At 36.7% G+C, this 17,910-nt stretch overlaps 1 protein-coding gene across 1 annotated transcript in view; it reads left to right on the top strand.

The window, feature by feature from the left end:
* The window catches only part of LOC133645995 (CD2-associated protein-like), a 146,332-nt gene that overhangs the window by 90,979 nt on the left and 37,443 nt on the right, over positions 1-17,910 (top strand). The window contains exons 15-16 of the mRNA XM_062040918.1: positions 729-870; positions 15,909-15,960. Coding sequence (XP_061896902.1) covers positions 729-870; positions 15,909-15,960 — 194 coding nt within the window. The remainder of the gene's footprint in view (positions 1-728; positions 871-15,908; positions 15,961-17,910) is intronic.

The raw sequence follows: 17,910 nt of genomic DNA, 5'->3' as shown, positions 1-17,910 counted from the left end.
TTACCACAATATAAACATGAGTAAGGAGTCTCTGACTGGTACATTACCACAATATAAACATGAGTAAGGAGTCTCTGACTGGTACATTACCACAATATAAACATGAGTAAGGAGACTCTGACTGGTACATTACCACAATATAAACATGAGTAAGGAGACATTTTACTCCAAAATTCCAGCCTGGAAGAACTTCAGATAAAACTGTTTTGCGCAAATAAATGACATGCACAGAAGTCAAAGGTTTAAAAACATTCCTGGATGACATTCTGACAATTACATTACATTTTGGGGTTTTTTCTTAAGCACATTTTAATTATGCCAGCAAGTAATCACCTGTGATTAATTTAAATTCCAAAATATGAACTTGAATTTAAAAAAATATTACTTTAATTATTTGTATCTATATATACTGTATGTATATATATATATATATATATATATATATATATATATATATATATATATATATATATAGAGCATACCTGTACTAAGAGAAGTGTATATATAGAACATACCTGTACTAAGAAACTTGTATATATAGAACATACTTGTACTGTATTTTATAACCTGGCTCTATCTAATTTCTCCACCATGTGATGTTGCAGTTGACAAAAGTGTGTAATTTGTCCACCATTTAATGTTGCAGTTGACAAAAGTGTGTAATTTGTCCACCATGTAATGTTGCAGTTGACAAAAGTGTGTAATTTGTCCACCATGTAATGTTGCAGTTGACAAGCCTCTGCCCGATCCCAAACCATCCAAGCCTGTGGCGCCAACCCCGCCCAAGAAGCCGGTGCCTCCACCAGGCAAAGGCAGGCAGGGAGTTCCAAGGAGGCCAGACAAAGCTCTCACTCCATCGCCAAATCTCAAGTGAGTCTTTTCTTTTCTGTCAGAATCCTAGCATAGCACCTAAAGTAGAACCTGTCCATGTCCACCAAGTCCTGCTCCGTCAAATGTGTTTCATTACTAAAGTGCCTGCTTGAATTTTGCCCATCATTCAAAATCCCTGTGTGAGACAAGAACACATGTTTTTTGTTCTTCTTTAAGCATTATATTGTGTAATATACAGCTGGTAGTAGACTAACAACTTGATCTATTCCACCTATTAACATGCCTTCATCAGCATGTTGTATACATGTGTAAGTATGTATGTTAGGTAATAACAGGGACATTCATAATACCATGTTGAAGCATTATCAGCATGTTGTATACATGTGTAAGTATGTGTGTTAGGTAGTAACAGGGACATTCATAATACCATGTTGAAGCATTATCAGCATGTTGTATACATGTGTAAGTATGTATGTTAGGTAATAACAGGGACATTCATAATACCATGTTGAAGCATTATCAGCATGTTGTATACATGTGTAAGTATGTATGTTAGGTAATAACAGGGACATTCATAATACCATGTTGAAGCATTATCAGCATGTTGTATACATGTGTAAGTATGTATGTTAGGTAATAACAGGGACATTCATAATACCATGTTGAAGCATTATCAGCATGTTGTATACATGTGTAAGTATGTATGTTAGGTAATAACAGGGACATTCATAATACCATGTTGAAGCATTATCAGCATGTTGTATACATGTGTAAGTATGTATGTTAGGTAGTAACAGGGACATTCATAATACCATGTTGAAGCATTATCAGCATGTTGTATACATGTGTAAGTATGTATGTTAGGTAGTAACAGGGACATTCATAATACCATGTTGAAGCATTATCAGCATGTTGTATACATGTGTAAGTATGTATGTTAGGTAGTAACAGGGACATTCATAATACCATGTTGAAGCATTATCAGCATGTTGTATACATGTGTAAGTATGTATGTTAGGTAGTAACAGGGACATTCATAATACCATGTTGAAGCATTATCAGCATGTTGTATACATGTGTAAGTATGTATGTTAGGTAGTAACAGGGACATTCATAATACCATGTTGAAGCATTATCAGCATGTTGTATACATGTGTAAGTATGTATGTTAGGTAGTAACAGGGACATTCATAATACCATGTTGAAGCATTATCAGCATGTTGTATACATGTGTAAGTATGTATGTTAGGTAGTAACAGGGACATTCACAATACCATGTTGAAGCATTATCAGCATGTTGTATACATGTGTAAGTATGTATGTTAGGTAGTAACAGGGACATTCACAATACCATGTTGAAGCATTATCAGCATGTTGTATACATGTGTAAGTATGTATGTTAGGTAGTAACAGGGACATTCATAATACCATGTTGAAGCATTATCAGCATGTTGCGTTGACCAGCATTCCTCCAATGGGGAATTCAAATTGCTAGTCTCTCCCAGATTCTTTTTATGGCAATAAGCTGATGTTGATATTCAATCAACAGGCAGTAGTTGGTATTTTGTGGTTTATTCTCCAAGCTTAGAGGACAAACGTGAGACCAATCTAGCACACCCCCGTTCCCTCGCCCGGTCTAGCTCGGTCTCCCCTCCAATCCCCCGGAAGTCCCGTGATCTTCCCTCTGTCCCTCGCCCCCACTCCCTTTATTTAGACTACTCCGAGTTATCTCTACTCTGACACATTCCAATCTAGAAGGCCGACACCTTACTATGAGACTCAAAAGAAGGAAGAATACTAGCTATTCTTTATATGACTATAGGAGTTTAGAAAGAAGTAACACTTAAATATGCATATGATTCTGATCTGCTTCCAACAAGTCCCCCTTTAAGATATTCTAATGAGATCTTTATTACTTGTACAAAACTTATAAAGCACGCCCCACATTAAAGTCTTATAGTTACCACTTTGCTAGACCCCCTTTAGTGACACTTAGTACAAGGGGCTGTGCGGTTCTGGATGGTCTTGAGGGAGGTCGGGGCAAGTTGTTCAGCAAGTCCCTCAACGGCGTCACGAGTCAGGTTGGTTAGTCTCAACGGCGGCGGGGAGTTAGAGAGGCCGCTGAAACAGGAGTTCCAAGGGGTGTTAATTTGGTGACTGGGGTCACCAGTCTAACCATAGCACAAAGCCCAACGGCTGACGTCGGGATTCTAATGTACAATCTGTGCTCTCCACAACACCAGAATAAGTCAGCTCGTGCCCAAGGGCCTATCCTAAAACCATTTATCAGTGTGGTGCACCAGTAACGGTTAATGTCACCCAATTTGTTGGGGGACGAAGAGGGTCCTGTAATTTGAAAACGCGTGTAATTCAGCTTTTGGGCCACAAAGGGAAGAAGTCGGGTGGCATTGTCAACAGAAGGGTACACATGTCAGTCAACTTATAAGGGGCGGGGTAAGTGTGGGAAAAGGGACATCCAGCGGAAGAAGCAACACAGTCACCCAGGTTTTGGCATCCACCTGAGCCACAGGTTGTCTGCACCCGCTCCTAAGGTCAAAGTTACCAGGCCTTCGGTGGTGATGTCATTAGCACGCACAGATGTGAGAGCCTTTGAAACACCACCGAGGTGGGGTGGTACATTAGGTGCTACAGAGGGTGTAGAGGTAATTAACGCCCTCTCAAGGACATTAATTTTAATAATTCCTTTAGAGTCTGTATCAGTCAGGTCAACCCCCAAAACAACATAAAAGGGACGATGGGCACCACTTACCATAGTATGTTGTCTGCATCCGACACCAATGGTTCAGGGTTGGGTCGTAACAAATATAGAGGTTATTACCACGGTAATAGTTATTGTGTCCCCCGTAATTAATCACACTGCACAGGTCAAAAAATAAGTCTCGCTATCCCCTTTGACCCAGTCTATTTAAAGTCCGCTGTATGTTCTTAGACACTTGTCAGTCACTGTCGTCAGGAAGGATGAACTGAGACACAAAGACAGTAGAACACGCCCAAGCACCAGTCCGTCAGGGAAAACTAGTCGGGTGTAACATCCTGCCTTTCGTCTATCAATATCAGAGTAATTTAGGTAACAAAACGGGGATAAACATCAAACTTTTCACTTAATGTAACGACACAGATAGTTATGCTGAAAACAAGCAAGAAAAACTAAGAAACATTTAGCATACTGGATTGGTCTCACACAAGGATATACAATATAGAAGTTGAAAAGAGTAATGTAGGTAGAAAATCTCTCTCGTCTCCTGGGCTGAGGGGCAGATGATGTGGCGATGTCAGCAATGACATCCGCTGGTAATCTGTCAGGTTCTTCAGCTGTAGTGCAGAGGGAGAAGTGGTACCAGGTGTCCCCTCCACCAGCCAGTCGAAGGGCGCGGGACGTCCGTTCCACGACCTTGAAGGGACCAGTCCACCTGGGCTCCGTCCACTTGCGTTTGATGACCTTGATCTTGACCCTCTCAGCAGCCGGAAGGGAATCTGTACAGAAGAACTGGCACACAAATTCTGCAATTTTTTGTGTAAAATACCATTTTGGTTTTACGCTGAGTCCTCCTTCCATGGGGAGCTGCTGGTCCTGTGAATGGCTGACCTGTATGCAGCTCATAGGGTGAAAAACTCAAAGGGCGGTAAAACAGTTTTATTCATGGACCTTCGAATGATCATTAACGCTAATTGCAACATGTCAATCCAATTAAATTTGGTCTGTGCACAGATTTTAGCCAATTAGTTTTTAATGTTCTGGTCCATCCTTTCAACCTTACCTTGGGACTCAGGATGGTACCCCAAACCTGTGTTCTAGTCCGAAAGCCTTTTCGACCAAGGCTAAGTGAGTATTTTTTTTAAAATGGTTGCCGTTGTCTGACCTAATCTTTTTGGGGAAACCATGTCGGGGTACTAGGTCATTCACAAGTCATTTAATTACTGATATTGCATCCTCTTTTGAGGTTGTTGTTGCTTCCGGCCAACCACTGTGATTGTCAACACAAGTCAGTACGTACCTTTTCCCTTGTACAGTATTGATCATATCAGTGAAATCAAAGACTATACATGGTTCACCCTCACCTCCTCCATATTCTAAATTTGATATACTAAAGAACTATCGATGTGTAAAATCGTTATTTTCAAATTAAAATTAGTTATAACTTCTTACCCACGGGAAAAACGTTAAAACTATGGAATGTGTCAGAGTCGGATGATTGTCGATTTTGTTCCAAGGAGTCTGTATCCACCCTCACTCACCCCCTTCTGTTTCTGAAAAAAGGACTGTGTTAGTCATACTACCACTTTCAGAAACATCTAAGAAAAAGGTCAGCTAATAGTCAAGTACCGGAGGGCAGGTCATGTTTGAGGTCAATGATTGTCTCTTCAGCCTCTATGGTCCACTGGGGGGTGGTGTTAGGGTAGGGGACCCCTTAGCAATATCACAATTAACTCAAACTCATCTGAACCCTAACTTTTATGTAACTTATTCAATATGGTGAAAGTAACAAAATATGCTTATATTTATATTGTCACCAATACTAGAAAAATACTACCCTTATGGCGGATGCTTTAGCAATAGTATTTTGAATTTTTACCACACCTGGTGGCCCCAATAATTCATTAAGTCAAGCTCATGTTGTAGAAAGTTGAATGATGCAGACACGTTTGTTACTGAATACTTTCTATCAGACTTCTGTCTTGACGACTATGTGTATGTAATGAGCAACTATAATTATTTGATATGCTTAAATGTGTAATGTGTCGTTTTAGCTCAGCTGTTGTGTAGCTGCTAGCTCCTCGTAGCCTACAGGTGTCTAAAGTGCAGCCCATAGTTATGTGTTTAACATAACCATGGGCTAAACCTAAACAATTGAAAATGTGGTATTTGGGTGTCGGTGTAATGTTTGGCAGCTATGCCGTGTCTTATCATTGGAACTAAGTTCTTTGGTTTTGTAGGCGAGACAGAGAGCAAGGGAACAATGTGGGACACTATTGTGTCCATCTTATACCATGCTAGCTGTTGCAAAGATAGGTCAACATGAGCAGCCACACCTTGAGTTCCAACATATATAAATACTCATAACATATGGCGAGTCGGGTGGCAGAACACACGGAAGCATCTCAGTCAGTCAGGGTTTTCACTGTTAGAGCAGTTGGATGTCAGCCATTCCTGTTGTTTCAGGCTGTGGTATGAGCTCATGGAGGAGTCTTGGTAGTGGTGTCGCAGCTGGGTGGTTGAGCCGTCAGGTAACACCAGGAATGTTCCTTCTTTGTGATTTGAATGTCAGGGTACAGTCTGTAAAGGAGGTCCAGCAATCTGAACCGGAAGTGGTTTGGTGACAGGTAACCTTCTTGTGACCCCAGCGAAGCCTTCGACCTTTAAAGAGGAAGCACACAGCTTTTTTGGTACCTCTGCATTCAGAATCGAATGGGTGTCTGATAAAATTGTCCGTTGACACTCATGTCCAGCAGGGGTCCTGTCGGTACTTCCTGCTGCGGCTCCTGATGTGGGCGTCCTCTTACACGCCTTCGTGTTCGTTTGTTGGCACGACGGAACCTTTCCTGTTCGGAAATGTTCGGACAGTCACGACTCCAGTGACCATGCTGGTCACAGCCGAAACAGTGTCTACCCCAGACCGGCTTTGAAGCATCGTGTTGTCCACCACCCGAGTCCAACTGCACGTCTGTTGAGGATTATTTCCTCCACCTGTTGGAACTCAAAAGCAAGGTCACCCACTGCTGAATATACCCTAGCTGATCTTTGACATTTTGGTTCTTTTAACCTTTTATCTTCAGCGATCTGTAATTTAAGTAGTCGTTTCCTTGTTGCTCTGTCATTAGCCCTATTATGCATGGGATGAATAAAATGTCCTGCCATATATTGTTTTTGGCACCGTGTATATCAGGGTTAACTTTGTCCAAAGTGTTTGGCCAAAGGTTCCCTCCCGGAGGTACAGATGGGAAAGCAAGGTCAACAATGGCTTGCATGTATGCATCGGCAAGAGACTTATATTGTAGTATGTCCAAAGTGTTAATGTCATGTGTCAAAAATGTCTGCCGGAGAAAATGGTCAGACGTGTACAAGGGGTTAATTTTTGGAGGCAGGATTAATCTTAGAGGGGGCGTGTTAATACCTCCTTCTCTTGTCACTGGAGTAGGGGGCGGTGTCCTAGTCAATGTCTGGGCGGGTCGTTTGAATTGTCTTGCGCATGCGCGGCAGACACAAAACCAATCAGTCTATTCTGTCATTAATCATCGGTTCTTTTGCTGCATTTCGTTTTTCCACGTAATCCCCGTTTACTTTTATCATACGCCAAACTCTTAAATTCTCTCCCTGAGTGTTCCATTTTCACCAGCGCGCACACACACACACACACACACACACTCAGCAGCACACACACACACGAGCACGCGTAAGCACTCCCGCACACACACACTCACACTCAGCAGTACACTCTCTGCGTTTCACTTTACCATAAAACTTCCAGTTACTTTTTTTTATTTTATTTTACCAGACGTTTGAGTTCACGACTTTTCGAGTATTGTAAACTCCCTCTTAACCCTTTCAAGGAACGTTCTCCTTTTTTATTTATTTATTTTTTTTCTCTACCTGCTAGTTCCATTGTCGACAACAGTCCATTCAATTGATCATTACACAGTAATGATTAATCAAATTTTTCCCCGACCGCCATCACATTCCTGTCTGTCACACTCCAAGGCCATGTGTCTATTTCTTTACGTTTTAGTGTTTTATCTCACTGGGATCTTTCAACCCGCTTCCTTACGTTTCAGTGTCTTATCTCACTGGGATCTTTCAACCCGCTTCCTTACGTTTTAGTGTCTTATCTCACTGGGATCTTGCAACCCGAACTCATTAAGGGACGACCAAATTCCCAGGGTAAGCTACACCCAACTATTAGTTCACTCGTCAATGAAACTGCCCGTCACGGTAATCGAGACACAATGGCCTGAGTTGACCACTTATTTACAATTTTATTGCAATGGCAGGCTCGGCAAAAATGCAATCAATCTATCAAAATCACCAATCTGTGCCTGGGATTACAAAACAGTGTTTGACTTACAGACTTCAGGACAGACTCCTAAAGAAGATTTTATATAAAAAGGCTCTGCTCACCTTGTATTGGCCATTTGAGTCTGTCCAGAAGATTGCAAGAAGTCATTAATCAACAGCGTGCCATCTCGGACGAAGCCCCCAAATTGTTGCGTTGACCAGCATTCCTCCAATGGGGAATTCAAATTGCTAGTCTCTCCCAGATTCTTTTTATGGCAATAAGCTGATGTTTATATTCAATCAACAGGCAGTAGTTGGTATTTTGTGGTTTATTCTCCAAGCTTAGAGGACAAACGTGAGACCAATGTAGCACACCCCCGTTCCCTCGCCCGGTCTAGCTCGGTCTCCCCTCCAATCCCCCGGAAGTCCCGTGATCTTCCCTCTGTCCCTCGCCCCCTCCCTTTGTTTAGACTACTCCGAGTTATCTCTACTCTGACACATTCCAATCTAGAAGGCCGACACCTTACTATGAGACTCAAAAGAAGGAAGAATACTAGCTATTCTTTATATGACTATAGGAGTTTAGAAAGAAGTAACACTTAAATATGCATATGATTCTGATCTGCTTCCAACAGTAAGTATGTATGTTAGGTAGTAACAGGGACATTCATAATACCATGTTGAAGCATTATGGCGGCACATTGATTTCACATCATTACATGATATTTCCTTCAACAAAATACAACCCTTACTAACCATGGCAGACTTCATGAGATTCAACAACCACTACTTTGTGACACATGATGATCCAGAACCTAATATTTTTTTTATATAACAGGGTTTTCACGGGCCATTAAAACATTAAAAGTCATTAAATGGATTTTGAGAAAATGAAGGCCTTAACAAGCATTAAATGTGATGTCCAGAGGCATTAAAAAAGTAATACAGTTGTGGTACTTGGCCGATCAATCAATCAAACGACAGAACAACAGAACTGCTGCTTTACAGAGAGTAAATGGGACAATGAAAAAGGAGGATTAGCTCCAAAATCTTCAGGACAAGCTAAAATCATCAGCCAGGAGGTTAGGTCTTGGCCACAGGTGCTGATCAAGGACCGCTCCAGTTGCTTCTTCAGGAGACACTTAGTGTTTTGCCATTCACTAGTCAGGAAGATCTATATATAAACCATCACAAGTCAGGAAGATCTATATATAAACCATTCACAAGTCAGGAAGATCTATATATAAACCATTCACAAGTCAGGAAGATCTATACATAAACCATCACAAGTCAGGAAGATCTATATATAAACCATTCACAAGACAGGAAGATATATACATAAACCATCACAAGTCAGGAAGCTCTATATATAAACCATTCACAAGTCAGGAAGATCTATATATAAAGCATCACAAGTCAGGAAGATCTTTATATAAAGCATCACAAGTCAGGAAGATCTATATATAAACCATCACAAGTAAGGAAGATCTATATATAAAGCATCACAAGTCAGGAAGATCTATATATAAACCATCACAAGTCAGGAAGATCTATATATAAAGCATCACAAGTCAGGAAGATCTATATATAAACCATCACAAGTAAGGAAGATCTATATATAAAGCATCACAAGTCAGGAAGATCTATATATAAACCATCACAAGTCAGGAAGATCTATATATAAAGCATCACAAGACAGGAAGATCTATATATAAACCATCACAAGTCAGGAAGATCTATATATAAAGCATCACAAGTCAGGAAGATCTATATATAAAGCATCACAAGTCAGGAAGATCTATATATAAACCATCACAAGTCAGGAAGATCTATATATAAAGCATCACAAGTCAGGAAGATCTATATATAAAGCATCACAAGTCAGGAAGATCTATATATAAACCATCACAAGTCAGGAAGATCTATATATAAAGCATCACAAGTCAGGAAGATCTATATATAAACCATCACAAGTCAGGAAGATCTATATATAAACCATCACAAGTCAGTAAGATCTATATATAAACCATCACAAGTCAGGAAGATCTATATATAAACCATCACAAGTCAGGAAGATCTATATATAAAGCATCACAAGTCAGGAAGATCTATATATAAAGCATCACAAGTCAGGAAGATCTATATATAAAGCATCACAAGTCAGGAAGATCTATATATAAACCATCACAAGTCAGCAAGATCTATATATAAAGCATCACAAGTCAGCAAGATCTATATATAAAGCATCACAAGTCAGGAAGATCTATATATAAACCATCACAAGTCAGTAAGATCTATATATAAACCATCACAAGTCCGCAAGATCTTTATATAAACCATCACAAGTCAGGAAGATCTATATATAAACCATCACAAGTCAGTAAGATCTATATATAAACCATCACAAGTCAGTAAGATCTATATATAAACCATCACAAGTCCGCAAGATCTTTATATAAACCATCACAAGTCAGGAAGATCTATATATAAACCATCACAAGTCAGTAAGATCTATATATAGACCATCACAAGTCAGGAAGATCTATATATAAACCATCACAAGTCAGGAAGATCTATATATAAACCATCACAAGTCAGTAAGATCTATATATAAACCATCACAAGTCAGTAAGATCTATATATAAACCATCACAAGTCCGCAAGATCTTTATATAAACCATCACAAGTCAGGAAGATCTATATATACACCATCACAAGTCAGTAAGATCTATATATAAACCATCACAAGTCAGCAAGATCTATATATAAACCATCACAAGTCAGCAAGATCTATATATAAACCATCACAAGTCAGGAAGATCTATATATAAACCATCACAAGTCAGCAAGATCTATATATAAACCATCACAAGTCAGTAAGATCTATATATAAACCATCACAAGTCAGGAAGATCTATATATAAACCATCACAAGTCAGGAAGATCTATATATAAACCATTCACAAGTCAGGAAGATCTATATATAAACCATCACAAGTCAGGAAGATCTATATATAAACCATTCACAAGTCAGGAAGATCTATATATAAACCATCACAAGTCAGCAAGATCTATATATAAACCATCACAAGTCAGGAAGATCTATATATAAACCATCACAAGTCAGGAAGATCTATATATAAACCATCACAAGTCAGCAAGATCTTTATATAAACCATCACAAGTCAGCAAGATCTTTATATAAACCATCACAAGTCAGCAAGATCTTTATATAAACCATCACAAGTCAGTAAGATCTTTATATAAACCATCAAAAGTCAGGAAGATCTATATATAAACCATCACAAGTCAGCAAGATCTATATATAAAGCATCACAAGTCAGCAAGATCTATATATAAAGCATCACAAGTCAGGAAGATCTATATATAAACCATCACAAGTCAGTAAGATCTATATATAAACCATCACAAGTCCGCAAGATCTTTATATAAACCATCACAAGTCAGGAAGATCTATATATAAACCATCACAAGTCCAGTAAGATCTATATATAAACCATCACAAGTCAGTAAGATCTATATATAAACCATCACAAGTCCGCAAGATCTTTATATAAACCATCACAAGTCAGGAAGATCTATATATAAAGCATCACAAGTCAGTAAGATCTTTATATAAACCATCACAAGTCAGCAAGATCTATATATAAACCATCACAAGTCAGCAAGATCTATATATAAACCATCACAAGTCAGCAAGATCTATATATAAACCATCACAAGTCAGGAAGATCTATATATAAAGCATCACAAGTCAGGAAGATCTATATATAAAGCATCACAAGTCAGGAAGATCTATATATAAACCATCACAAGTCAGCAAGATCTATATATAAAGCATCACAAGTCAGCAAGATCTATATATAAAGCATCACAAGTCAGGAAGATCTATATATAAACCATCACAAGTCAGTAAGATCTATATATAAACCATCACAAGTCCGCAAGATCTTTATATAAACCATCACAAGTCAGGAAGATCTATATATAAACCATCACAAGTCAGTAAGATCTATATATAAACCATCACAAGTCAGTAAGATCTATATATAAACCATCACAAGTCCGCAAGATCTTTATATAAACCATCACAAGTCAGGAAGATCTATATATAAACCATCACAAGTCAGTAAGATCTATATATAGACCATCACAAGTCAGGAAGATCTATATATAAACCATCACAAGTCAGGAAGATCTATATATAAACCATCACAAGTCAGTAAGATCTATATATAAACCATCACAAGTCAGTAAGATCTATATATAAACCATCACAAGTCCGCAAGATCTTTATATAAACCATCACAAGTCAGGAAGATCTATATATACACCATCACAAGTCAGTAAGATCTATATATAAACCATCACAAGTCAGCAAGATCTATATATAAACCATCACAAGTCAGCAAGATCTATATATAAACCATCACAAGTCAGGAAGATCTATATATTAAACCATCACAAGTCAGCAAGATCTATATATAAACCATCACAAGTCAGTAAGATCTATATATAAACCATCACAAGTCAGGAAGATCTATATATAAACCATCACAAGTCAGGAAGATCTATATATAAACCATTCACAAGTCAGGAAGATCTATATATAAACCATCACAAGTCAGGAAGATCTATATATAAACCATTCACAAGTCAGGAAGATCTATATATAAACCATCACAAGTCAGCAAGATCTATATATAAACCATCACAAGTCAGGAAGATCTATATATAACCATCACAAGTCAGGAAGATCTATATATAAACCATCACAAGTCAGCAAGATCTTTATATAAACCATCACAAGTCAGCAAGATCTTTATATAAACCATCACAAGTCAGCAAGATCTTTATATAAACCATCACAAGTCAGTAAGATCTTTATATAAACCATCAAAAGTCAGGAAGATCTATATATAAACCATCACAAGTCAGCAAGATCTATATATAAAGCATCACAAGTCAGCAAGATCTATATATAAAGCATCACAAGTCAGGAAGATCTATATATAACCATCACAAGTCAGTAAGATCTATATATAAACCATCACAAGTCCGCAAGATCTTTATATAAACCATCACAAGTCAGGAAGATCTATATATAAACCATCACAAGTCAGTAAGATCTATATATAAACCATCACAAGTCAGTAAGATCTATATATAAACCATCACAAGTCCGCAAGATCTTTATATAAACCATCACAAGTCAGGAAGATCTATATATAAAGCATCACAAGTCAGTAAGATCTTTATATAAACCATCACAAGTCAGCAAGATCTATATATAAACCATCACAAGTCAGCAAGATCTATATATAAACCATCACAAGTCAGCAAGATCTATATATAAACCATCACAAGTCAGGAAGATCTATATATAAACCATCACAAGTCAGGAAGATCTATATATAAACCATCACAAGTCAGCAAGATCTATATATAAACCATCACAAGTCAGGAAGATCTATATATAAACCATCACAAGTCAGGAAGATCTATATATAAACCATTCACAAGTCAGGAAGATCTATATATAAACCATCACAAGTCAGGAAGATCTATATATAAACCATCACAAGTCAGCAAGATCTTTATATAAACCATCACAAGTCAGGAAGATCTATATATAAACCATCACAAGTCAGGAAGATCTATATATAAACCATCACAAGTCAGGAAGATCTATATATAAACCATTCACAAGTCAGGAAGATCTATATATAAACCATCACAAGTCAGGAAGATCTATATATAAACCATCACAAGTCAGGAAGATCTATATATAAACCATCACAAGTCAGGAAGATCTATATATAAACCATCACAAGTCAGCAAGATCTATATATAAACCATCACAAGTCAGGAAGATCTTTATATAAACCATCACAAGTCAGCAAGATCTTTATATAAACCATCACAAGTCAGCAAGATCTTTATATAAACCATCACAAGTCAGGAAGATCTATATATAAACCATCACAAGTCAGCAAGATCTATATATAAACCATCACAAGTCAGGAAGATCTTTATATAAACCATCACAAGTCAGCAAGATCTTTATATAAACCATCACAAGTCAGGAAGATCTATATATAAACCATCACAAGTCAGTAAGATCTATATATAAACCCTCACAAGTCAGCAAGATCTATATATAAACCATCACAAGTCAGTAAGATCTTTATATAAACCATCACAAGTCAGGAAGATCTATATATAAACCATTCACAAGTCAGGAAGATCTATATATAAACCATCACAAGTCAGCAAGATCTTTATATAAACCATCACAAGTCAGGAAGATCTATATATAAACCATTCACAAGTCAGGAAGATCTATATATAAACCATCACAAGTCAGCAAGATCTATATATAAACCATCACAAGTCAGGAAGATCTTTATATAAACCATCACAAGTCAGCAAGATCTTTATATAAAACCATCACAAGTCAGGAAGATCTATATATAAACCATCACAAGTCAGCAAGATCTATATATAAACCATCACAAGTCAGGAAGATCTATATATAAACCATCACAAGTCAGGAAGATCTTTATATAAACCATCACAAGTCAGCAAGATCTTTATATAAACCATCACAAGTCAGGAAGATCTATATATAAACCATCACAAGTCAGTAAGATCTATATATAAACCCTCACAAGTCAGCAAGATCTATATATAAACCATCACAAGTCAGTAAGATCTTTATATAAACCATCACAAGTCAGTAAGATCTATATATAAACCATCACAAGTCAGGAAGATCTATATATAAACCATCACAAGTCAGTAAGATCTATATATAAACCATCACAAGTCAGCAAGATCTTTATATAAACCATCACAAGTCAGGAAGATCTATATATAAACCATCACAAGTCAGGAAGATCTATATATAAACCATCACAAGTCAGTAAGATCTATATATAAACCATCACAAGTCAGCAAGATCTTTATATAAACCATCACAAGTCAGGAGATCTATATATAAACCATTCACAAGTCAGGAAGATCTATATATAAACCATCACAAGTCAGCAAGATCTATATATAAACCATCACAAGTCAGGAAGATCTTTATATAAACCATCACAAGTCAGCAAGATCTTTATATAAACCATCACAAGTCAGGAAGATCTATATATAAACCATCACAAGTCAGCAAGATCTTTATATAAACCATCACAAGTCAGGAAGATCTATATATAAACCATCACAAGTCAGCAAGATCTTTATATAAACCATCACAAGTCAGGAAGATCTATATATAAACCATCACAAGTCAGCAAGATCTATATATAAACCATCACAAGTCAGGAAGATCTATATATAACCATCACAAGTCAGGAAGATCTATATATAAACCATCACAAGTCAGCAAGATCTTTATATAAACCATCACAAGTCAGCAAGATCTTTATATAAACCATCACAAGTCAGGAAGATCTATATATAAACCATCACAAGTCAGTAAGATCTTTATATAAACCATCACAAGTCAGCAAGATCTATATATAAACCATCACAAGTCAGTAAGATCTTTATATAAACCATCACAAGTCAGCAAGATCTATATATAAACCATCACAAGTCAGTAAGATCTATATATAAACCATCACAAGTCAGTAAGATCTATATATAAACCATCACAAGTCAGGAAGATCTATATATAAACCATCACAAGTCAGTAAGATCTTTATATAAACCATCACAAGTCAGTAAGATCTATATATAAACCATCACAAGTCAGTAAGATCTATATATAAACCATCACAAGTCAGGAAGATCTATATATAAACCATCACAAGTCAGTAAGATCTATATATAAAACCATCACAAGTTCAGGAAGATCTATATATAAACCATCACAAGTCAGTAAGATCTTTATATAAAGCAACCAACCAAGACACAAGAGTACACACCAGCTAGTGACACAGCATTAGCATGTGCACATGGCCACTTCCTGTTGACTTTCAAATAACACAATGGTAATAATAACCTGACAAAATGTATACCCTTTCTTTTTTTGTAGGAACAATATTGTGTTATCGCCCATTCTCCTTTTGTCCCTGGTCAAGTCACGAGTAAATGTGCAAGTAGTGACAAGTTGTAGTTGTAATGACAAGTTGTAGTTGTAATGACAAGTTGTAGTTGTAATGACAAGTTGTAGTTGTAATGACAAGTTGTAGTTGTAATGACAAGTTGTAGTTGTAAAGACAAGTTGTAGTTGTAAAGACAAGTTGTAGTTGTAAAGACAAGTTGTAGTTGTAAAGACAAGTTGTAGTTGTAATGACAAGTTGTAGTTGTAATGACAAGTTGTAGTTGTAATGACAAGTTGTAGTTGTAAAGACAAGTTGTAGTTGTAATGACAAGTTGTAGTTGTAATGACAAGTTGTAGTTGTAATGACAAGTTGTAGTTTGTAAAGACAAGTTGTAGTTGTAAAGACAAGTTGTAGTTGTAAAGACAAGTTGTAGTTGTAATGACAAGTTGTAGTTGTAAAGACAAGTTGTAGTTGTAATGACAAGTTGTAGTTGTAATGACAAGTTGTAGTTGTAATGACAAGTTGTAGTTGTAATGACAAGTTGTAGTTGTAATGACAAGTTGTAGTTGTAAAGACAAGTTGTAGTTGTAATGACAAGTTGTAGTTGTAATGACAAGTTGTAGTTGTAATGACAAGTTGTAGCTTGTAATGACAAGTTGTAGTTGTAATGACAAGTTGTAGTTGTAATGACAAGTTGTAGTTGTAATGACAAGTTGTAGTTGTAAGACAAGTTGTGTTGTAATGACAAGTTGTAGTTGTAAAGACAAGTTGTAGTTGTAATGACAAGTTGTAGTTGTAATGACAAGTTGTAGTTGTAATGACAAGTTGTAGTTGTAATGACAAGTTGTAGTTGTAATGACAAGTTGTAGTTGTAATGACAAGTTGTAGTTGTAATGACAAGTTGTAGTTGTAATGACAAGTTGTAGTTGTAATGACAAGTTGTAGTTGTAATGACAAGTTGTAGTTGTAATGACAAGTTGTAGTTGTAATGACAAGTTGTAGTTGTAATGACAAGTTGTAGTTGTAATGACAAGTTGTAGTTGTAATGACAAGTTGTAGTTGTAATGACAAGTTGTAGTTGTAATGACAAGTTGTAGTTGTAATGACAAGTTGTAGTTGTAATGACAAGTTGTAGTTGTAATGACAAGTTGTAGTTGTAATGACAAGTTGTAGTTGTAATGACAAGTTGTAGTTGTAATGACAAGTTGTAGTTGTAATGACAAGTTGTAGTTGTAATGACAAGTTGTAGTTGTAATGACAAGTTGTAGTTGTAATGACAAGTTGTAGTTGTAATGACAAGTTGTAGTTGTAATGACAAGTTGTAGTTGTAATGACAAGTTGTAGTTGTAATGACAAGTTGTAGTTGTAATGACAAGTTGTAGTTGTAATGACAAGTTGTAGTTGTAATGACAAGTTGTAGTTGTAATGACAAGTTGTAGTTGTAATGACAAGTTGTAGTTGTAATGACAAGTTGTAGTTGTAATGACAAGTTGTAGTTGTAATGACAAGTTGTAGTTGTAATGACAAGTTGTAGTTGTAATGACAAGTTGTAGTTGTAATGACAAGTTGTAGTTGTAATGACAAGTTGTAGTTGTAATGACAAGTTGTAGTTGTAATGACAAGTTGTAGTTGTAATGACAAGTTGTAGTTGTAATGACAAGTTGTAGTTGTAATGACAAGTTGTAGTTGGTAATGACAAGTTGTAGTTGTAATGACAAGTTGTAGTTGTAATGACAAGTTGTAGTTGTAATGACAAGTTGTAGTTGTAATGACAAGTTGTAGTTGTAAGACAAGTTGTAGTTGTAATGACAAGTTGTAGTTGTAATGACAAGTTGTAGTTGTAATGACAAGTTGTAGTTGTAATGACAAGTTGTAGTTGTAATGACAAGTTGTAGTTGTAATGACAAGTTGTAGTTGTAATGACAAGTTGTAGTTGTAAAGACAAGTTGTAGTTGTAATGACAAGTTGTAGTTGGACAATTCGTTAATGACA

This window comes from Entelurus aequoreus, linkage group LG03 (assembly GCF_033978785.1).
Source record: "Entelurus aequoreus isolate RoL-2023_Sb linkage group LG03, RoL_Eaeq_v1.1, whole genome shotgun sequence".
NCBI classification, from domain to species: Eukaryota; Metazoa; Chordata; class Actinopteri; order Syngnathiformes; family Syngnathidae; genus Entelurus; species Entelurus aequoreus.
This window is presented reverse-complemented; position numbering and strand designations above follow the sequence as displayed.